The sequence below is a fragment of the Oryctolagus cuniculus genome, chromosome 19 (genome assembly GCF_964237555.1).
Source record: "Oryctolagus cuniculus chromosome 19, mOryCun1.1, whole genome shotgun sequence".
Classification (NCBI taxonomy): Eukaryota; Metazoa; Chordata; class Mammalia; order Lagomorpha; family Leporidae; genus Oryctolagus; species Oryctolagus cuniculus.
In genome coordinates this window covers 49,656,417-49,678,813 of record NC_091450.1, presented here as the reverse complement: position 1 = coordinate 49,678,813, position 22,397 = coordinate 49,656,417, and the positions used below count along the sequence as shown (strand labels likewise).

The 22,397-nt window shown below is 53.4% G+C and overlaps 1 protein-coding gene across 5 annotated transcripts in view; it reads right to left on the bottom strand.

The window, feature by feature from the left end:
• Nucleotides 1-22,397, bottom strand: part of LOC100339432 (general transcription factor II-I repeat domain-containing protein 2B) — a 52,915-nt gene that overhangs the window by 12,422 nt on the left and 18,096 nt on the right. For 2 of the 5 annotated variants that reach the window (XM_070064505.1, XM_070064506.1), the window contains 8 exons: nt 22,233-22,371; nt 17,805-17,924; nt 16,081-16,264; nt 15,276-15,304; nt 13,935-13,989; nt 13,588-13,634; nt 10,076-10,153; nt 2,572-2,628 (listed from right to left, as the gene is read on the bottom strand). In XM_070064505.1, the coding sequence (XP_069920606.1) occupies nt 2,572-2,628; nt 10,076-10,153; nt 13,588-13,634; nt 13,935-13,989; nt 15,276-15,304; nt 16,081-16,264; nt 17,805-17,924; nt 22,233-22,371 (709 nt within the window). The remainder of the gene's footprint in view (nt 1-2,571; nt 2,629-10,075; nt 10,154-13,587; nt 13,635-13,934; nt 13,990-15,275; nt 15,305-16,080; nt 16,265-17,804; nt 17,925-22,232; nt 22,372-22,397) is intronic. The other 3 variants (XM_070064502.1, XM_070064503.1, XM_070064504.1) reach the window with 3 other exon arrangements.

Sequence of the window (22,397 nt, the reverse complement as noted above, 5' to 3'; positions counted from 1 at the left end):
TCTTTTAAAAAGTCCTACTTGGAGAGAGATTAACTCACTTTAAAAAGATTTATTTATTTGAAAGGGAAAGTAAGAGAGAGAGACGAGACTCTTCCATCCACTGGTTCACTTCCACAAGTGGCCGTGATGGCCAGGGCTGGGCCAGGCTAACCAGAAGTATGGAACTTCACCTGGGTCTCCCACATCAGCGCAGGGGCCCAGAGCGGCTGGGAGATGCAGATGAGGAAGAAGAAACAAAACACAGCAATAAGCAAACAGAAGAATCGCATTCCCTGCTGCCCGTGGATGAACCTTGAGGACTTTATGCTGAGTGACATCAGACGGTCACAATGACAAACACTGCCCAATTCCACCCACACGAGCGAGCTACCTACAGCCACCCAAATGCACAGAAACCTGAAGACTGCTGGCTGCCGGGAGCTGGGGCTGGGGGCTGGGGGCGAAATGGAGTTGCTGCCCTTGTTCTGCACAAAGTCCGGGGGCAGGTGTTGGGGTGCAGCGGGTTAAGCCACCTGCTGTGACCCAGCTCCCTGCTAATGCGCCTGGGAAGGCAGTGGAAAACGGCCCAAGTGCTTGGGCCCCTGCACCCACATGGGAGACCCAGATGGAGTTTCAGGCTCCTGACTTCAGCTTGGCCCAGCCCTGGCCACTGGGGCCATTTGGGGAGTGAACCAGCCACTGATGGAAGATCTCTCTCTCTCTCTCTCTCTCTCTCTCTCTGTCACTCTGCCTTTCAAATAAGTAAATCTTTAAACAAGGGGGAAAAAATTCTGACGATCTGATTCCCTGATTCCTAACCACGTGAATACAGCAAACAGCATAGAAATGTGCTCTTAGCAAGGACTGGGCAGGGCGTGGTCCCATGGCTCCTGTCCCACGCAGGTCTACGCATCCTGGTGCATGGTGCCCAGCCAGGCTGCAAGAATCTGCCCTCTGGGAAAAGTCTCACCGTGACTGGATAGAGCCCCCAGATAAGTCCTCACACCTTCGGCCTGTTCACTTTCACATCCCTGGGGCGGAGTCGTCACTGGAACAAACAGCTCTCCGCGAATTCAGACAAGAACCACATCGCTTCCCGGCCTTTTGGCTAAGATCAAGTGCAGACAAGAACCACAACCATGGAACTGATGGTTCCAGGCATGGCGGAGCTTGGCTCTCACTAAGGAAAAGGAGGAAGGTGTTCGCTCCAGGGCTAGGACTGAAGCAGGTGGGACAGCAGCGTTGGATGCAGGGAATTTTTTTTTTTTTTTTTGACAGGCAGAGTGGACAGTGAGAGAGAGAGACAGAGAGAGAAAGGTCTTCCTTTGCTGTTGGTTCACCCTCCAATGGCCGCCGCGGCCGGCGCACCGCGCTGATCTGAAGGCAGGAGCCAGGTGCTTCTCCTGGTCTCCCATGGGGTGCAGGGCCCAAGCACTTGGGCCATCCTCCACTGCCCTCCCTGGCCACAGCAGAGAGCTGGCCTGGCAGAGGGGCAACCAGGACAGAATCCGGCACCCCGACCAGGACTAGAACCCGGTATGCCGGCGCTGCAAGGCGGAGGATTAGCCTAGTGAACCACGGCGCCGGCCTATATTCTTAGACTGGTATCTAGGTACTACATTGGATCTGTTCTTTGTATCAATATCACATTAATGTGAGAGTTGATGAGAAAAATAAAGGTCAATGCAGTCGCTCCAGGGGCTGCTAGAGTCACATTTCACAATAAAGTGCATCAGACCCCACCCCACTGCCAATCGGAACAACAGCTGAAAATGACCACCGACCAGCGGCCTGCACTAGGGGGGGAAATCCCCACGGGGTCTGGTCCCGCACTTGTCACCGTCTCAGACGGATGAAGCTCCTAAATGCAACATTATCCCACCCATGAACTGGCTCTGGGTGTGCAGAGGGAAGGTCGTTTATGAATCTGATTTTAGACATACATCAATCCCTTTAAGAGTTCAGGTTCAGGGGCCAGCGCTGTGGTGTAATAGGTTAAGCCTCTGCCTGCAGTGCCGGCAAACCATATGGGCAACCAGTTTGGGTCCTGGCCGCTCCTCTTCCTATCCAGCTCTCTGCTGTGGCCTGGGAAGCAGTAGAAGATGGCCCAAGTCCTTGGGCCCCTGCACCTGTGTGGGAGACCCATAAGAGGTTCCTGGCTCCTGGCTTCAGATCAGTGCAGCTCCGGCTGTTGCGGTCAATTGGGAAGTGAACCAGCGAATGAAAGACATTTCTCTCTTTCTCTCTCTCTCCCTCCCTCCCTTCCTCCCTCCCTTCCTTCCTTTCTCTCTCTCTCTCTCTCTCTCTTTTTCTCTCTCTCCTTCTCTCTCTGTGTAACTCTGACTTTCAAATAAATAAATAAATCTTAAAAAAAAAAAAAAAAAAAGAAGAAGAGGTCTATGATGTTGACTCTTAGGACAAGACCTCAACTGGTTTCCTTAGAAGGCAGGCGTGCCCGAAGTCTTGTTCTTTATTTCAAACATGTGTATGTAACAGAATACAGGGTCCACTGCAAGAAACTGGAAAATCTAAACAGGAGAGAGAGAAAGCAAGAGCAGGAGAGGGAGAGAGAAGACGCTTCCTCTTTCTAACCTTCCATTGGTAATTCCATTTCCATTACTTCGTGGCCTGTGGAAGAATGGAGGCCCCCTGCAAAGAAAATAAACACCAAGTAACAAAAGGAGATAAAGGACATTCTACAAAGAAACCACTGCACACCGTGCAGACAACTTAACACCCGCCTACACAGGAAGTACTTCTACTCCCTGAAACAAAACGGAAACAATCCTTTCCTATGTTTCCTTTTTACTTTGGAAATTTCCAAGCATGCCGAAGCAGAGAGCAGGTGCCGTGAGGCCCACGTCCCCGTCAGCCCGTGTAACCCTGTTCCATGTGCGCTTGCTCCCCCATGCCCACCGGGACTTGAGTCCATTCCAGCTACAGTAGAATCCCTCGTGCAAATGCTGCAGTGTGTACAAGCCACACATGGGGGCGCTCTTCCTTCAGTGCTACACCAGTATCGTGATCACATCCCGAGCGAACCGTAATTCATTTCTGTATTTATTTATTTATTTGAAAGGCAGTGAGACAGAGACAGAGACCTCTCATCTGTTGGTTCGCTCCCCAAATGGCCGCCATAGCTGGGGCTGGGTCAGGCTGAAGCCAGGAGCCTGGAACCCAATCCAAGTTCCTACACGGGTGATGGGGATCCATGTGCTTGAGCCATCTCTACTGCCTCCCTGGGGTGTGCCTTAGCAGGAAGCTGAACTGGAAGCAGAGCTAGGACTCAAACCCAGGATTTATGCTATGGGATGCAGGCGTCCCAAGCAAAATTGGATGAGCTGTGTCAAATGCCCGACCCCACTGACATTCTGAAAGAACAGAGACCCCACCACCACCTCATGTTCCCGCCCACATTCCGGGGGCACCTAGCATTTCCCCCCCCAGCAGTGTCAGGTTTTGCATTCTGGGCCAGAACACTGTCTACATGGTGTTGTGTCCTGCTCAGGACACTGTACCACAAACCGCAGCGATGCCATCCACGGTCTTGTTCCTCCATTTTTTTTTTTTTCAAGTTTATTTATTTGAAAGACAGACTGACACAGAGAGAGGAAGAGAGAGAGAGAGAGAGAGAGAGAGAGAAATCTTCCATCTGTTGGTTCACTCCTCAAATGCCCACAACAGCCAGACCTGGGCCAGGCTAAAGCCAGGAGCCAGGAACTCCATCTGGGTCTCCCACGTGGGTGGCAGGGGCCCAAGTATGTGAGTCGTCATCTCCTGCCTCCCAGAACGCGTTAGCTGGCAGCTGGATGGGAAAAGCAGCAGCCAGGACTTGAGGCAGGTGCTTGAATGTGGAATGGGAGCAGCCCAAGCGGCGGCTTCACCTGCTGCACCACCACACCCACCCCACTCCTCCATCTGAACCTCTCACTCCAAGGGACACTGACCACCTGCTGGCCCCGCGGACGCCACTCTCTGGCCACAATGGCATGAGTGCTCTCACAAGCCTTCCAGACACGGCCGGGAAGACCAGCAGAGCGCCTGAGAGGCTGGCTCCTGAACCCACGTGAAACCCCGCTGGGGAATAAGCTCCTACCCTGTCTCCCTGTGCAACCCGTCAATGGACCGCATCTTTCCTCTTTTGCTGCCCTGCCTGGGAAACCTCCTTGCAGCTTCCGACCAGGCCTCCGCTCCGCCCCGTCAGATGCCCGTATGTGAGCTGCCCTAATAAACCAGTCACGGCCGGCGCCGCGGCTCACTAGGCTAATCCTCCACCTAGCGGCGCCGGCACACTGGGTTCTACTCCTGGTTGGGGCGCCGGATTCTGTCCCGGTTGCCCCTCTTCCAGGCCAGCTCTCTGCTGTGGCCAGGGAGTGCAGTGGAGGATGGCCCAGGTGCTTGGGCCCTGCACCCCATGGGAGACCAGGAAAAGCACCTGGCTCCTGGCTCCTGCCATCGGATCAGCGCGGTGCGCCGGCCGCAGCACGCCGGCCGCGGCGGCCATTGGAGGGTGAACCAACGGCAAAGGAAGACCTTTCTCTCTGTCTCTCTCTCTCACTGTCCACTCTGCCTGTCAAAAAATAAATAAATAAATAAATAAATAAATAAATAAATAAATAAATAAATAAAAATAAACCAGTCACATGCGGAGCCTCCATCTTCCCTCTCTGGTCTGGGGATTCCTGCTAAGCATGGGAGGAATTACACACTTTGGTGATGCTTAGATGACATCACATCTATGTGCTGTCCATATGTTCCTCCCTGATGTGAGTGTATTTATGTATTTATTTATTTGACAGGTAGAGCTATAGATAGTGAGAGAGAGAGAGACAGAAAGGTCTTCCTTCCATTGGTTCACCCCCAAAATGGCTGCTACGCCCAGCGCTGTGCCGATCCAAAGCCAGGAGCCAGGTGCTTCTTCCTGGTCTCCCACATGGGTGCAGGGCCCAAGCACTTGGGCCATCCTCCACTGCCCTCCCAGGCCACAGCAGAGAGCTGGACTGGAAGAGGGGCAACTGGGACAGAATCCGGTGCGGCCATTTGGGTTGAACCAACAGAAGGAAGACCTTTCTCTCTCTCTCTCACTGTCTAACTCTGCCTGTCAAAAAAAAAAAAAAATTTACATTATGTATTTGAAAGGCAGAGAGATCTTCCATCGGCTGGTTCACTCCCCAAATGGTAACAACAGCCAGAGCTGGGCCAGGCAAAGCCAGGAGCTCAGAACCCCATCCCGGCCCCTCACATGGCAGCAGGGGCCCGAGCACAGGGGCTGTCATCTGCTGCCTGCCAGGTGCATGAGCAGCAAGCTGTAGAGGAAACAGAGCGGCCGGGATCCGAGCCAGCGCTCTGGTATGGGACGCTGGCATCGAGGGCAGTGGCTTAATCTGCTGTACCACAACTCTGGCCCCTATGACCTCTTTTTAAAAGCCTCATATTTTGGGCCAGCACCGTGGCTCACTTGGTTAATCATCCACCTGTGGCGCCGGCATCCCATATGGGCACCGGATTCTAGTCCTGTTTGGGGCACCGGGTTCTAGTCCCGGTTGCTCCTCTTCCAGTCCAGCTCTCTGCTGTGGCCCGGGAGTGCAGTGGAGGATGGCCCAAGTGCTTGGGCCCTGCACCCCATGGGAGACCAGGAAGAAGCACCTGGCTCCTGGTTTCGGATCAACGCAGCGCTGGCCGTAGCGGCCATTTGGGGAGTGAACCAACAGAAGAAAGACCTTTCTCTCTGTCTCTCTCTCTCACTGTCTAACTCTGCCTGTCAAAAAAAAAAAAAAAAAAAAAAAAAAAAAGCCTCATAGATTTTATCCCCTAGAATTCTTTAAGAGGACAAAAATGGGGGAGGCAATCAGCACATATTTTAATCTAGCTGGGTAAAAGGCTAAATCCAAATAAATTGGGGGTTTTATTATTATTGTATTATCTATACTATAAAATTATTCATCACTGTCTGTCTGTCAGCACCTGGAAAAAAAAAAAGAAAAGATTTAAGCATTTCATTTTTGCTTTCTTGTATGTTTTCCCCTTCATGGTAAGGCCGCGACACAGACGTCTGCATTCTAACAGGAAGTGTTCCCTCCGATGAGTGACTGAACGTGAACCCGCCCCACTTTCTGGCTTTCTAGTTGTTGGCTGCCTACAAGCTGGGACATACATTTCATTCCCATTCCCACGACTTACATCAGAGCCACTGAGGCCCAAGCATGAAAGACCACCCAGATGGGCCAAGCTGGGGAACTCACAGCTAGTCTCCTAAGTTGGCCCCCGTGGGTGGTCTTAGGAGAGCCCACTAGGAAGCACCTGCCAATCACCGATTCCACAATGACTGGAAGACACAGGGGAGGTTACAGACCAGGCTCACGCTGCCTGCCAAGAAGCAGCCGTGGCCGAGGCGGTGAAGGGCGGCAGGCAGGAGGCCAGGCATAGACTGTGCTGTCCACAGGCGACCACGTGCTCTCACGCCTTGTCAGGACACTGCTCCACGTCAGTCGGGGCTGACGGTGGGGACAGGTCAGGGTCAGGGGCAGGCGCCGGGCCCAGCTGTCGGAGGCACCTGCAACCCGTCTCACAGGGTCTGAGTCCTGACTCTGCTTCCTGCTAGCGCACGCCTTGGGCTGCGTTCCTGCCACTCATGTGGGAGGCCTGGAGTCAGTCCCCAGCTTGGGCCTGGCCCAGCCGTGGCTGTTTGCAGGCACCTCGGGAGCGAACACCAGATAGGAGGTATGTCTGTCTGTTTGCCTCTCAATAACAACAAATTTACAAAGTACACCTCTTGCAGCTCATGTGCAAACAGGTAAAAGCAAAAAGCCTTTTTCTGTAGCCAAGGTGCACAGTGTGGCAACGCTGCACAGGATTGGCAATCCAGCCCGTTGATTAGCCAACTTCCCCATCACTACGCCACAAACAAAGGGTGAAGGATTGCAGTTCTGCTCAGAAAATCCTATGGCAAAAAAAAAAAAAAAAAAAAAAAAAAACCACTACTACCACGAGGTGGCCTATCTGGGTGACACTCGGACAGGTTTGGGAGCAGGAAAAGTCACTCACGGGACAAGATAGTGGAGGGACTAGGGTGGGCATGGGGCACGCACCATCTGGAGGCAGAGAAGGGCAAGGGGGTTGGGGGAGGGGACCGGAGACTTGGATGTTAGACCTGCACCAGCACAAACTCCCTTTTGGTCATGGAGTATGATCCTACATAGCAACATTCATTTGCTTTAAGATTTTTTTTTTTTGGCCGGTGCCACGGCTCACTAGGCTAATCCTCCGCCTTGCGGCGCCGGCACACTGGGTTCTTGTGGGGAGCAACTCGGACTAGACTAAGTTACTCGAATTAAGACTTATTCTATGCATCTGCTCTCCCACAATATGGAGCTGGGAGAGGAGTAAACAGCTTCTACGCAGCTGCCTCCAGTTCAACCAATAAACAGCAGGACCTGCTCCTGATTGGAGGAGAGCAGCGTACGTGGCGTGTGGGTAGCAGAGTTGGGATTGGTGGAAGAGGACTATAAAGGAGGAGAGAGACAACATGCACCAGGAACACCTGAGGAACATCTGAGCAGCCCCCGAGAGAGCCGGCCGGCGGTGTGCCGCTCCCCCGCGGAAGTGGGGAAAGTGGCGAAAGTGGCAGGGGGAACCGCCCTTCCACGGAGGTGGAAGGACGGCAGCCAACCCGGGAAGGACCAGCAGCAAACCCGGGGAGGGCCGAGCAGACAAAAGAACAGCGCAGGGTCCTGTGTCGTTCCTACGCAAAGAGGGGGAGCGACAGGTTCTAGTCCCAGTCGGGGCCCCGGATTCTGTCCCGGTTGCCCCTCTTCCAGGCCAGCTCTCTGCTGTGGCCAGGGAGTGCAGTGGAGGATGGCCCAGGTCCTTGGGCCCTGCACCCCATGGGAGACCAGGATAAGTACCTGGCTCCTGCCATCGGATCAGCATGGTGCGCCGGCCGCAGCGCACTGGCCGCGGTGGCCATTGGAGGGTGAACCAACGGCAAAGGAAGACCTTTCTCTCTGTCTCTCTCTCTCACTGTCCACTCTGCCTGTCAAAAAAAAAAAAGATTTTTTTTAAGATTTATTTATATATTTTGAAAGGTATAGTAACAGAGAGAGAGAGGGAGAGACAGAGAAAGATCTTTCACCTACTGGTTCACTCCCCAAATGGCCACAATGCTTGGGGCTGGGCCAGACCAAAGCCAGGAGCCAGGAGCTTTTCCCAGGTCTCCCATGTTGTGGCAGGGGCCCAAGCACTTGGGCCATCCTTGGGTGCTTTCCCAGGAGCATTAGCAGGGAGCTGGATCGGAAGTGGAGAAGCCAGGACTCGAACCAGTGACCATATGCAGGTGGATGCTTAACCCACTACACCACAGCGCTGGCCTCGGGAATTTTTTTTTTTCTTTAAAGATTTATTTACTGACTTGAAAGGCAGAATGAGAGAGAGAGAGAGAGAGAGACAGTGAGACAGATCTTTCATCCACCGGTTCCCTCCAGCAAGGTCACCTATGCTCACGAGGACACGAGGTGATGTGTCAGTACTGTTCAGAGCAATGGGAGTTCAGACAGAGAGGGGATGCAGGTCTTTGTGAAGGGCAGAAGCAGGTGTCCGGGGATCCGAATGAGCGAGCCTGGGGGCTCTGGGTGGGAGTAGGGGCTGTGTCCTCCTGCCAGGCTCAGGGCTAAGCTGAGGGAGTCCTCAGGGAGCAGCAACAGCACACAGCAGGCTGCACCAAGTGCTCGGGGCTGGGGGGTTGTGAGCAGGCTCTGGGAGGCTGGGAGTGGGACGGGGGAGACCAGGCTGCACCAAGTGCTGGGGGCTGGGAGGTTGTGAGCAGGCTCTGGGAGGTGTGGGGTGGAGGAGGGGGGAGGGACAGGGGGAGCCCAGGCTGCACCAAGTGTTCGGGGCTGGGAGGTTGTGAGCAGGCTCTGGGAGGTGTGGGGTGGGGGAGGGGGGAGGGACAGGGGGAGCCCAGGCTGCACCAAGCGTTCGGGGCTGGGAGGTTGTGAGCAGGCTCTGGGAGGTGTGGGGTGGAGGAGGGGGGAGGGACAGGGGGAGCCCAGGCTGCACCAAGTGTTCGGGCTGGGAGGTTGTGAGCAGGCTCTGGGAGGTGTGGGGTGGGGGAGGGGGGAGGGACAGGGGGAGCCCAGGCTGCACCAAGCGCTCGGGGCTGGGGGGTTCTGAGCAGGCTCTTGGGAAGTGTGTGGGGGGGGGGCAGGACAGCAGTGACAAGCAGATGCGTTCATTTCTTTCTGCCTTTAGATTAAAAAAAATAATTTCCCAACAAAACTTACAGAGCTACTTAACACTCCGAGAAAATTCTGGTTAAGGTTTCTGTGGCAAATGTTTCACATTTGACTATCACGTTTGGGGGATAAAAATCACCCTGTTTCCCACGCTCTGCCCACAGGCATGCGCAGAGATGGAGAACAGGGGTGGGGTTCGGCCTATGCGTTGGGACTCTTGCATCCCAGGGGTTACGGTCCCTCTCCTGCTTCCAAGCCAACTTCCTGCCAACACTGCCCCCGTGAGGCAGCGGTGACGGCTCAGTAGCTGCGCCCCTGTCACTCACGAGGGAGAGCTCCCAGCTCTGGCCATTGAGGGGATTCGGGGAGTGAACCGGGGGTGCTCTGTCTCTGTCCCACTGCCTCTTTAATAACACTAATATTAACACTACTAACGGAAGACAGAATGAGTGTGCAAGGTGCATGGCAGTCTAGTTCATCAAATAACACGCAAGACATGGGGTCCCTGTGCGCGCCTGAGTACTGTGTGGGCTTGCTGTCACCAGTCCTCCTGCCCACTGGAGGTGTCTGATGCCAGTGGTACCCCACGGTGATGAAGGCCAGGCACTCCAGTTCCGTCTCTCCTTGCTCAGACACCGAGGGACAGGCGGGATTCGGGAACGCGCTCGGGGAGGACAGTGCAGACCCACACTCCGGGAGGACCAGGCCGGGCTGCTGAAGACTGAAAGAGTGTTTACCTTAAAGGGCAAGTGTGCTAATTCCTAGGGAGACACACACAGGGCTCTGCGACTCTTGGCCTGCTTTTCGGATGGGTGGCAAGGGACACTTTTCTACTCGTTAAGACAGTGATGATCAGACAGTATTACCTTGCGTGTGACATTCGTGGTAGCTGGGATCTTCCGATTCTTTTTTGATAGACACATCCGCCGCTGCCCGTGGGATGCCTTGGGAGGCCACAGAAATTAAAACAACCACATGTTAGGTCAAACCCAGCAACCGAGAACCAGGACCGGTGTGGCTGACGTGCAGGGGCTGTGGTGATGAATAGAGCGACACCACAGTCAGCCAGAAGCCCAGGGCTCTCTCGCCGTGGGCAAACGTGGCTGTCAATGCAAATATACACATCACATAGAGGCTGCCACTGCGGTGCCACGGGTTAAGCCACCACCTGCGATGCATGCGTCCCATATGGGCAGCAGTTCAAGTCCCGGCTGCTCTGCTTCTGATCTAGCTCCCCTCAATGGCTTGGCAAAAGCAGCAGAGGATGGCCCAAGTCCTTGGGCCCCTGCCACCCACGTGGGAGACCCAGATGGAGTTACAGCCTCCTGGCTTTGGCCTGGCCCAGCCCCAACTGTTGCAGCCCTTTGGGGAGCCCTCTGCCTCTCCCTCTCTGTAACTCTGCTTTTTAAATAAATCTTCACACACACACACAAAACCAGAAATATAAATACTATAAATATAAAAGAATAGAAAGATATCCACACATATAAGTTTATGTATAGGATTTATGAAATGAAGCCGGCGCCGTGGCTCAATAGGCTAATCCTCCACCTTGCGGCGCCGGCACACCAGGTTCTAGTCCCGGTTGGGGCGCCGGATTCTGTCCCGGTTGCCCCTCTTCCAGGCCAGCTCTCTGCTATGGCCAGGGAGTGCAGTGGAGGATGGCCCAGGTGCTTGGGCCCTGCACCCCATGGGAGACCAGGAAAAGCACCTGGATCCTGGCTCCTGCCATCGGATCAGCGCGGTGCGCCGGCTGCAGCGGCGGCCATTGGAGGGTGAACCAACGGCAAAGGAAGACCTTTCTCTCTCTGTCTCTCTCTCTCACTGTCCACTCTGCCTGTCAAAAAAAAAAAAAAAGGATTTATGAAATGATAGATTATATCAGTGTAAAATAATGTCAGCAAGAAGAGAGGAGGAGAGAGAAACAAAGACGGGGAGAAGAGCAGCGAGAGGATGGATCCCCAGGTAAGGTCCCGGTCTGGGGACACTTTCCCTATCATGAGTGCTGAATGCCCCATACATTTATATGACCTGTTATAAATATTATTTTTTAAAAGTATGTATTTGAGGCCGGTGCCGTGGCTCAATAGACTAGTTCTCCGCCTTGCGGCGCTGGCACACCGGGTTCTAGTCCTGGTCGGGGCGCCGGATTCTGTCCCGGTTGCCCCTCTTGCAGGCCAGCTCTCTGCTGTGGCCCGGGAGTGCAGTGGAGGATGGCCCAAGTGCTTGGGCCCTGCTTGGGTCCTGAACCACCCTGGGACGACGGGGCAGCTGCTGAGGACATGGTGGGCACAAAACTCCCCACAGTTGTGGCCGCAGGACCCCTGAGTAAGACAGAGGAGGAGCCTGGTCCACTTGGGGTCCTGTCCCTCCCCAGAGTTGTGGGGGCTCCTGCACTTTAACCACACCTGTCCCCTCAGGGACGCTGACATTCTGACTTCTGGTTTATCCACGCGTAAGTCTCTATCCTCCCTTTTCTCTTTTCTTCTTTTAAACACATTTTATTTTAACTGGACAGGGATAGATTCAGAGAGAGAGAACTCCTAGCCTCTGGTCTATTCCCCAGATGTCCACCATGGCCTATCCAAGGTCAAAGTCATGAGCTAGGGACTCCACCCAGGTCTCCTGTGTGGGAGGCAGGGACCCGACTACTTGAGCCATCATCACCTGCTGCCTCCTAGGGTCTGCAGCAGCCGGACGCTGGAGCTGCAACCCGGGTGCTCTGAGAGGGGACCCGGGTGTCTTAACCACTGTGCCAAGTGCCTGCCCCTTCTTCTTGATGCCGATTCTTGTTTCTCTGCTGGATTTTCTGAGATTGGACTTCACTTTACATTTTGCACTGTTTATGTCATACCTGGAGGTCTGTTACGAAACTCTAGTTTGACCCTTGGAGAGTCAGCTTGTGTTCATGTTCGTCCTCTTGTCCTTTTTGAGTTTTGGCTTTAGATACTTGTTACATTACTTTCCTTCCTTCCTCCCTCCCTCCCTCCCTTCCTTTCATTCATTTTGAAGATTCATTTATTTATGTGAAAGTCAGGGTAGAGAGAGAGAGGGAGAGGAAGAAGGAGGAGGAGAGGGAGAGAGAGAGAAAGAGAGAGAAGGAGAGGGAGAGGGAGAAAGAGAGAGAGAAAGATCTTCTATGTACCGGTTCATTCCCCAGATGGCTGCAATGGCCAGGGCTGGACCAGGAGCCAGGAGCTTCCTGCATGTTCCACGTGGGTGCAGGGCCCCATGCACTTGTCCATCTTCCACGGCCTTCCCAGGCTACAGCAGGGAGCTGGATCGGAAGTGGAGCAGCCGGTGAACTGGCACCCCTTGTTTAATGCTTTCGGTCTTTCCCTATCATTTGATCAAACACTTGAGCTTAAAAATACTTTTTCTACTCTAAGCCTTTTAACATGTTCCCCTCTAATTAATGCTGGTTCCCTTCCTTCCTTTTCTTTCTTTATTTCTCTCTCTCTTTCTCTTTCCCTTTTTAAAGGTTTATTTCTTTGACAGACTGATAGCAAGAGAGAGATATCTTCCATCTTCTGGTTCGTCCCCCAAATGCCTGAAACACCCATGGCTGGCCCAGGCCATACCTAGGAGGCTGGAACTTCATCTGGGTCTCCCACAAGGGTGGCAGGAAATGGGAGAGCTGAGACTAACCCCAGGTACTCCAGCAAGGGATGTGGGCGTCCCAGGTAGTGACCTAACCTGTTGGGCCTCAATGCCTGCCCCCAGGTTTTGTTTGTTTGTTTGACAGGCAGAGTTAGACAGTGAGAGAGAGAGACAGAGAGAAAGGTCTTCCTTCCGCCGGTTCACCCCCCAAATGGCCGCCACGGCTGGTGCGCTGCACCGATCTGAAGCCAGGAGCCAGGTGCCTCCTCCTGGTTTGTTTTTGAGAAGTGGGGAGTGGTGGGGGTGGAGGGGCATCTCCTCTCGTCCATGGCAGAGGGACTTGTCCCAGTGGACATCGTCCTAGGAACGCACCTGCTGTAGAACATGCAGGAATGACGCAACAGTGCATGACGGCAGTAAAACAAAAATGTATCCAAGAGGAAGACCACGGCTCTATTTGCCGTGTTATAATTCCAAACGTACTCAAGGCCCTTTGCTCATTTCACACTCAGGTAATTTAAGCATAACTAAAATAACATTTTTTCTCCTAATACATCTACTGTGTAATATCTTGTTACCTACTATCTTGTTACTTTGTAATATCTTGTTTTACTTTCTTCTAACCTTTGTGAGTAAAATAGGACTTTTCGCCGCATAGACCCCAAGTGAGGTTAACCAGAGCACTGGTTTCCACTTCTTATTTTTTGGAAAATGAAAGAAAGGAGTTAAATGCTGACCTACTAAGTACTTCATTCTAAAAGCATCAGTTGGGACCTACCAGAATCTTCCATGGGTTCGGTTTTCACATTGATGGGGTCACCAGAGCTGCAAGGAGAAGGAGCTGGGTGAGGACCAGATACCTGGAAGTCAAGGGCCCTGCATGTGTGTGCCACCGAGCCCCTCCCCCATCAACCAAAGGCCAAACCGCCTCAAACAACGTTGTTAGTACTTTGTTACAAACTTAAAGGTGTTGACCCAATACAGTCCTAGAATTCTGAATAGATGAAGATTTAATATTAAATTTAGTGTTTAATTTAATATTCAGTATCATGCAGAGGCCCCTCCAGAGCCTAAGCACACACTGTGGTCAGGTGCAGGTTTGGTTTTTCATTATTCCCCCATTACCTTCTGTTTGCTGCCGGCATGGCTCTCTCGGCGTTGGGCACACTGCCAGGAGCACCTGTGTGGGAACAAAAAACACCTGCTGGCCCCTTGAGTGCCTTGAAGCAAGACCGAAGTTCAAAGGCAAATACTCAGAAAGCAAATCTACAGAGGAATCCCGGCTCCGGGGCCTCGTGGGATGGCAGTGCAGGGCAGTTCCCCGAGCTCTGGGGCCCCGAGGGTGGGTGTGGATTCCTGCCTTGCTGCTCATCGGCTGGGCAACCTGAATGAGCCGCTAAGCCTCCCCCTGCCTCTGTCTTCTCATCAGATCAGTGGGTGTGCAAGGATTGACCGACACGGTCAGTTCTGTGGATCCATGGGCCCTGTGCAAATACAAGACCATTTCATAAAAGGGGTTTGGGCGACCACAGAGGGTCCCGAGCCAGGTGCCCCGTGGGTGCTGTCGGACAGCTGAACACACAGAGCGATCAGAACAGTGCCTGGGAATCTTGTGACAATCTCGTAGCCGCCTGCCACCCTCCCCTAACCCGAGCTAGGGGAGTATAGGACCTCACAACTACTCCCAACACAGACCTGGCTCTGTGCTCAGTCTATTCCTTAAGGGTCCCACGTCACCCACCAGGTCCAGTCGTGAGAGACCCTGGCTCAGGGCCGGCTCCTTCCTCCACCTACGTGGGCTCAACAGGGCCTCCTCTTTCGATCTGGCCTTTCATGGACACTGGACAGCTCCGAGCCGAGCTTCCTGGCACCTCCCAAAGTACTGATAGGGGCAGGATGTGGGTCTGGGTGGGTCTCTAAGTGCTTTTGGAGCCGTCACTTGTGGGGGAAGTTCTCCCCATTGGCCTACAGGAGGCTCTGAGGGGTTCTGGGCCCCACCACGGCCCCCGGTGCTCATCCCATGGCCTTCTGCCTGTCTCCATGGACGGGGCTTCCCAAGAGGACCTGCCTGCTGAGACCCTGCTGACCCTAACACCATTCCCATCCTGCCTCTCTGGCTCCTTCCCAGGGCTCTCGGGGACATCCCAGGCAGAGCTGAGCACCAAGGGCTCACAAGACAGTCTCAGTCTTTCTCCTGGGGAACTGGGGTTGGGAGCCAGATCACAGATTCACTGGGTCCCCTCGCAGCTGGTGGTCCACAGTCCCGCCGTGGTGGCTCCCGGCACCCACAGCCTCCCCTGGATGGCAATGACTGCCGGCGTGAGGGCTTGCGCGAGGAGCAGCTCTCCTGAGCTGTGGTTCCCCCTTACCCACACCTGCCCCCGGCCCAGGGCGCCCAAGGCTGCCCTCTCCGTGAGCGCGCTGCAGGGAGCATGTCTGACTAGCGGTGTAGAGGCTGTCACTTACCTGGCTGGCTCTCGGGACCCAGGAAGGGTCTGTAAGAAAATCAACAGCATCAACCAACCAGAAGGCACAGGGGAGGCAGGAAATCAGCTCTTAAATCTAACAGGACACAATCAACAAAGGAATTGAAATCAACCTGCCAGCATAGATACACTGTTCAGGTTTTTTCTAGATTTATTTGAGAATCAGAGTCAGAGAAAGAGAGAAAGAGAGACAGAGATCCTCCATCCGCTGGTTCCCTCCCCAGATAGCTGTAATAGCCAGGGTTGGGGCAGGTCAAGGCCAGGAGTCAGGAGCTCCATCTGGGTCTCCCGTGTGAGTGGCAGGGGTCCAAGGACTTGGGCCATCCTCCTCTGCTTTTCCCAGGCCATTAGTAGGGAGCTGGATCGGAAGAGGAGCAGCTGGGACTAGAACCGGTGCCCATATGGGATGTCACAATGCTGGCCCCCAGTATATTTTTTTTAATTACTTTTATTTGTTAGAGAGAGAGAGAGAGAGAGAGAGAGAGAGAGATCATTCTCCCATCTCTTGTTCACTTCCTAAATTTCTGCAACAGCCAGGGGCAGGGGCAGGCTGCAGCCAGCAACCAGGAACACCATCAGGGTCTTCCACATAGGGGGCTGGCAGGGGCACAGTTACGTCAGCCCCCACTGCTGCCTCCCAGGATCTGCATTAGCAGGAAGGTGGAGTCAGGAGCCGGAGCCAAGCATCCAACCCAGGACCTCCAATGTGGGGCACCAGACAGCGGCCCCAGCTGTCAGTGGATCTTCAAACGAACCAAACACCAGGAGGGTGCAGAGCGTGTCACCTGTGGATGATGAAGGAAATCCCTGCTTTGTTCTCCAAAATCCATTTCAGGGTGGCGAGATCGTAACTCCCGGGGTGTTGAAAGGTGACGCCTGCCGGGAGCCCCTGTACCTGCACGGCCGCCTGGTCTCGAAGCATCTGCTCGTAGGGCACAGGCACCATGGCCTCCGTCCCCAGGGCCTTACCTGGAGGAAGAGGCATGGGTGTTAAGACTCCACTGGTCAGTTTAATTCAATGTAATGAAGTGGATACATCAAAACCATGACACACCTTCTCTGTATCCCAAGTTAGCACAAGTCCCAACCCAGGAGCCAAAATGAACACTGATACAACATTTTACCTTAAGCCTTCTTATAGTAGGGGAAAATTGATGGAGCTCTTTCTCTATTCCTGTGGAGGTCACATAGCTTGGGATGCTTGGCCTGACCCACCCAGGGCTGCAGGGAGCACCCCCCCCAGTTACCTAGGCTGCTGCCCAAAGTGGGTAAGACCCCCCCACCAAACTTCCCCAAAGCTTAACTGTCATGATGTCACATTGCACAAGTCAGGCCAACTTGCCCGTTGTGGTGCTGATAAGGCCTCCATCAGTGTCTGTGTCTCTGCCTGAGCTGCTGCTGCCCCACTTGGAGCCTGACACCCCAAGATTCCCTAAGCTGGAGGTCCCCAAAGTCAACTGCTCCAGGCATTCCCAGGTGGCAGGAATGCTTGAAGCTGCTGGGAGCCATAGTCCAAGTCCTCAGATGCTAAGTCCTTCTATTACAACCAAATATGACCCCTGCATAGGGAATTAGCCTACTTTTCAAACAATTTTTACTTATTTATCTACAGTAGATGAAGAACGGTAGAAACAGAGAGAGACTACCCATCTGCTGGTTTGCTCTCCAAATGCCCACAACAACCAGGGCTGGGCCAGGCTGAAGCCAGGAGCCCAGGAGTCCATCTGGGCTCTCTCACATGTGGGTGGCAGAGAACCAACTACTGGAGCCGTCACCTGATGCCTCCCAGGGTGTACACTTAGCAGGAAGCTGGAGTTGGGAGCAGAGCTGGGACTTGAACCCAGGCAATCTGACAGGCAAGTGTCCCAAGCAGTAGGTGAGCCACTGCACCAAAACCTGCCTGCGGTTATCTAGCTTTTAAAACACTACATAGGCTTGCGCCGCTGCTCACTAGGCTAATCCTCCGCCTTGCGGCGCCGGCACACCGGGTTCTAGTCCCGGTCGGGGCGCCGGATTCTGTCCCGGTTGCCCCTCTTCCAGGCCAGCTCTCTGCTGTGGCCCGGGAGTGCAGTGGAGGATGGCTCAGGTGCTTGGGCCCTGCACCCCATGGGAGACCAGGAGAAGCACCTGGGTCCTGCCTTCGGATCAGCGTGGTGCGCCGGCTGCGGCGGCCATTGGAGGGTGAACCAACGGCAAAGGAAGACCTTTCTCTCTCTCTCTCTTTCTCTCTCTCTCTCTCTCACTGTCCACTCTGCCTGTCAATAAATAAATAAATAAATTAATTAATTAATTAATAAAAAAGAGTGTTCGGGGTGTGCTTGTTAGCCAGGGTCCCCGCAAGTCAACCCAACTAAGACAGGACAGACCAAAGAGCGAGGGGAGGACCCGCGTGTCGCGGAGGGAACGTGGGCTCTGCAGAGCCGGGAACAATCTAAGCCGTCACAGCAACAAGGCCCCACTGCCCCCCTCTTCCCTGCTGGGCAGGATTCCTGCTGCCCGTGAACTTTACCGTAGCAGAAGCAGAAATAGTCCTCGACGGCTTTCCTGAGTATTTCCGTTTCTCCCGAGGGCACCTGCGTCCCGTTCACAGGGCCTGGCGGCTTCCTGTCGCTCAGCCCTTGGGCCACACCTGCGAATGCATGAGGACAGCCCAACGTCATTACCTGTGGATGCCCGCGCTCCCTACTCTTTGTGCTCCCGGTGTTGAACGTAATAAAAAGGAAACACACATAACACAAGGGCTTTTAACTAAGGAAGACGGGGGTACAGGAGGGAAGGCAGGCACTGTATTTATGATGGACAGGGTAATGTAACACGATGTCATCCCTGAAACCCATCTACTCAGGAAAAACTACAAAGAATTCAATATATGTGAAGTCTTGGCCGGCGCCGCGGCTCACTAGGCTAATCCTCCACCTGCGGCGCCGGCACACCGGGTTCTAGTCCCGGTTGGGGCACTGGATTCTGTCCCAGTTGCCCCTCTTCCAGGCCAGCTCTCTGCTGTGGCCTGGGAAGGCAGTGGAGGATGGCCCAAGTGCTTGGGCCCTGCACCCCATGGGAGACCAGGAGAAGCACCTGGCTCCTGGCTTCGGATTGGCACAGCACCAGCCGTAGCGGCCATTTGGGGGGTGAACCAACAGAAAAGGAAGACCTTTCTCTCTTTCTCTCTCTCTCTCTCTCTCACTGTCTAACTCTGCCTGTAAAAAAAAAAAAAAAAAAAAAAGCTTTATTTGCTTCTTTGAAAGAGTGACAGAGAGAGACACAGACAGAGAGCTCCTGTCCGCTGGTTCATTCCCTAAATGGCTAGAATGGTAAGGGCTGGGCCAGGATGAAGCTGGGAGCCTGGAGCTCCATCAAGGTTTCCCACATGGGTGGCAGGGGCCCAGGGACTTGAGCCATCTTGTGCTGTTTTCCCAGGTGCATTGGCAGGGAGCTGGATTGGAAGTGGAACAGCAGGGACTTGAACCGGTCCCCTGGTCACAGCACACCTGCCTCATAGGCCACAGCTGAACTCACTGAAATACAACATTGGCCTTGCATTCAACATTTCCAAGGCCAGGTTCCCAAGCAATTGCTTACTAAAAATGTTGTGAGGGGCTGGCACTGTGGGGTAGTGAGTGAAGCTGCCATCTGCAATGCCAGCATCCCATATGGACATGGGTTCTAGTCCTGGCTGCTCCTCTTCCGATCCAGTTCTCTGCTATAGCCCGGGAAAGCAGCAGAAGATGGCCCAAGTCCTTGGGCCCCTGCACCCGTGTGGGAGACCTGGAAGAAGCTCCTGGCTCCTGGCTTCGGATTGGCGCAGCTCTGGCTGTTGCAGCCATCTGGGGAGTGAACCAGCAGATAGAAGACCTCTCTCTCTCTCTCTTTCCCTCTCTCTCTGCCTCTGCCTCTGTAGCTCTGCCTTTCAAATAAATAAATCTTTATAAAAATAAATAAATAAATAAATAAATAAATAAATAAATAAAAACATTGTGAAACAGGTTTTCAAACCAGGGGTCTAGATAGGATCCAGGGCCCATACAATCATTTGAAAAGGGCAAGTTTGACAAAAGCATCATAGCCGGTGATGGGATGACGGACTGACGGGTAACCAGGCTGAGGCAAATCTCCTAAGAAAAGAACGAATGAGGACCGCTCAGGGCTGGGACCCCCGGCCTCCTTAGAAAGGATTAAGCCGTGGCCAACTGCAGGGCGGAGTCTGCTGGGCTGGCAGCAGGTGGGGTCTGTCCTCCTTGGGTGGCAGTAGAACTGCTGAGAAGTTGCCCCTGGCTGGGCGTGGCAAGCAAGCTCTCCTCTGGTGCTGATGGAACCCTCAGGCAGCCACTGGTAAGCATAACCACCTATGTGGATGTTGCCCCCTGTCTAGAACCTTCTGGGAATTCTGGGAGACGGGAAGCTGGCTGGGGGACCAGGGAAGTGCCTGGGAAGCCGTGCACAGAACAGCTCCCCCTGAATGCATGGGAGGTGAGCGCCACCAGGTGGCCCAAATGCTGTTGCTCACCACCTGCCTAGGCACAGGCAGGTGAGAACCCACAAGGACAGGACGAGAAGCTCCTTCTGGCTTGGAAGCACTGCCAGTGGCCACAGGAGCAGGGCCAAGGACGGTGGCCCTGGAGGGGCAATGTTCTGAAAAAATTGCTGCGAGCTAGAGAGGCTTGTACAATGCAATTGTGCGTGGACAAAATGCAACCTCAGGGGTACAGAAAACACAGGTGCTCCTCGCTTACAGGTTCAGTCCCCACGAACCTGTTGTAAGCTAAAAAGCTCCTAAGCTGAATACGCACTGAATACATGAGACACAGCGACCCTCACAGCTCAGCAGCATGACACACGCTGAGCATCGGTCAATTGGCAGGGCCGCAGGGGGCTGTGGCCACTGTCTCTGTCCAGCATCAGGAGACAGGTCTGAACCACGTGGCACCAGCCTAGGTTTAAAAAGCCAAGTGCAAAATTCAAAGTACAAGGGCCGCCGTTGTGGTGCAGTGGGTTAGGCAGCTGCCTGAGACACCAGCATCCCATATGGGTGCCAGTTCAAATCCAGGATGCTCCGCTTCTGATCCAGCTCCCTGCTGATGTGCCTGGGAAAGCAGTGGAAGATGGCCCAAGTCCTTGGGGCCTTGATATCCATGTGGGAGACTCAGATAGCATTCTTGGCTCCAGGCTTTAGCCTAACCCAGCTCTGGCCAAGATTTATCAAGGAAGAAAAAAAAAAGAGAGAGAGAGATAAAACACAGTTACTAACATTAGAAACAAAAGTGGAGACATCACTACAGACCCTACAGTGACAGGCACTCAAATAATCAGAGGTGCAACTGTGGAGAGAGGTATTTGACACAGGGGCTAAGTTGCTGCTTAAATTGCCCAGATCCCATAAGAGGATCCCTGGGTTCAAGTCCCAGCTCTGCTTCTAACTGCAGCTTCTGGCTGATGCACACCCTGGGGAGGCACCATGTGGTGGCTCGAATGCCTGGGTCCCTGCCACCCACATGCAAGACCTGGATTGAGTGTCTGTCTTCTAGCTTCAGCCTGGCCCAGCTCCAGCTGCTGTGGGCATTTGGAGAATGAACCAGTAGATGGGTGCCTGCTTCCCCCCCCCCTTCTTTCTCTGCTTTTCAAATAAAACAAAAAGAAACTTTTTTAAAAAGTGCAACTGGCACCAGACATTAATACTGAGAATACTCATCTTGTTTATAAATCACACATTCACTCTATTATTTAAAGATCCCTTCATATTTCACCCTACCTTACTGGTGGCAGAGCCCCTAACTTGGGATGGCAAAAGTCAATCTGCATCAACCTTTCACTCACTCCCTTTCTCATACAAACACACGAGTTGTACATGTGTGCACGTACATGTATGCACACACATGTACATATGTGCATGTATAATCTTAGATATCAATTTTGCAGTAAAATGGTATGTACATACACTTGTGCTATATATATCCACATACATCCTCTTCTGAATCTTGAAGATGTCTATATAACCATCTCTGTTCACACACACACACACACACACACACACACTTTTGTCCTCTGACAAACATTTCTGTTTTTTTTTTTAACCTCTCTTGGTAGTAGGAAGTACTAAATTGCCAACTTGATGCTTGATAGGTGAGTGACGGTGGTGGATGAGATGGCTTGCCTAGGAGGTGTTAGTGCCCTGAGCAGCCCCTGCCCATGGCTGCGTGGACACTCACAGCTTACCGAAGGCTCTGACCTCCCACATTCCACAGCAGAGAGAAGGGACAGAGAAGTAGCTGAATCGTGAATCTTAACAGAGACAACCACTCCCTAAACTATGGGGCGGGTTTTCTCCCTTACTTCTAGAAAAGACCAAAATAAGAACATTTTATACAAGGTTTTCTTTAGGAAAGAAAGATAATTTACCGTGTGTTTTTCAAATTTTTGAGATTTATTTTTTGTTTATTCAAGAGACAGAGAGAAAGATCTTCCATCTGCTGGTTCACTCCCCAAATGGCCACAACGGCTGGGGCTGGGCCAGGTCAAAGCCAGGAGTCAGGAACTCCAGCTGGGTCTCCCATGTGGGTGCAGGGCCCCAAGCACTTGGGCCATCCTCTGCTGCTTTCCCAGGTGCATTAGCAGGGAGCTGGATCGGAAGCGGAGCAGCAGGGAACCGAACAGTGCTCCTGTTTGGGATGCTGGCATCCTAAGTGGCGGCCTAACCTGCTGCACCACGACCCCGGCCCCCCATCCTTCAATTCAGTCTACAAAGCCAGAGCAGAGCTGAGAACACTTCTACCACGTGCCGGCTGCTTCTCTGGGGGCTTTTGGTCTCAAGGAGCTACTGGTTTGGTGGGCTGGGTGTGTCACAAGTGTTTTGAGGAACGCTTCGATCTTAGGAGGCAATGCCACGGACGCCTTGCCACAGAAATGGGAAGACTGGTGAGACACCAGCGATCAGAGCACCTACAGTATTGTGCAAAGTCTTCCTGAAGGTCCTTCCGGGCGTTGACGAAAGCACTTCCCCTCTCGGTCCCCACCACGAACACGTCGGTTTCATACATGGCGATGCAGGCCACCTCGGCCTTGGACTTGGCCAGCTCTTTGCACTGAAACAGACACAGAAAACTGTCCT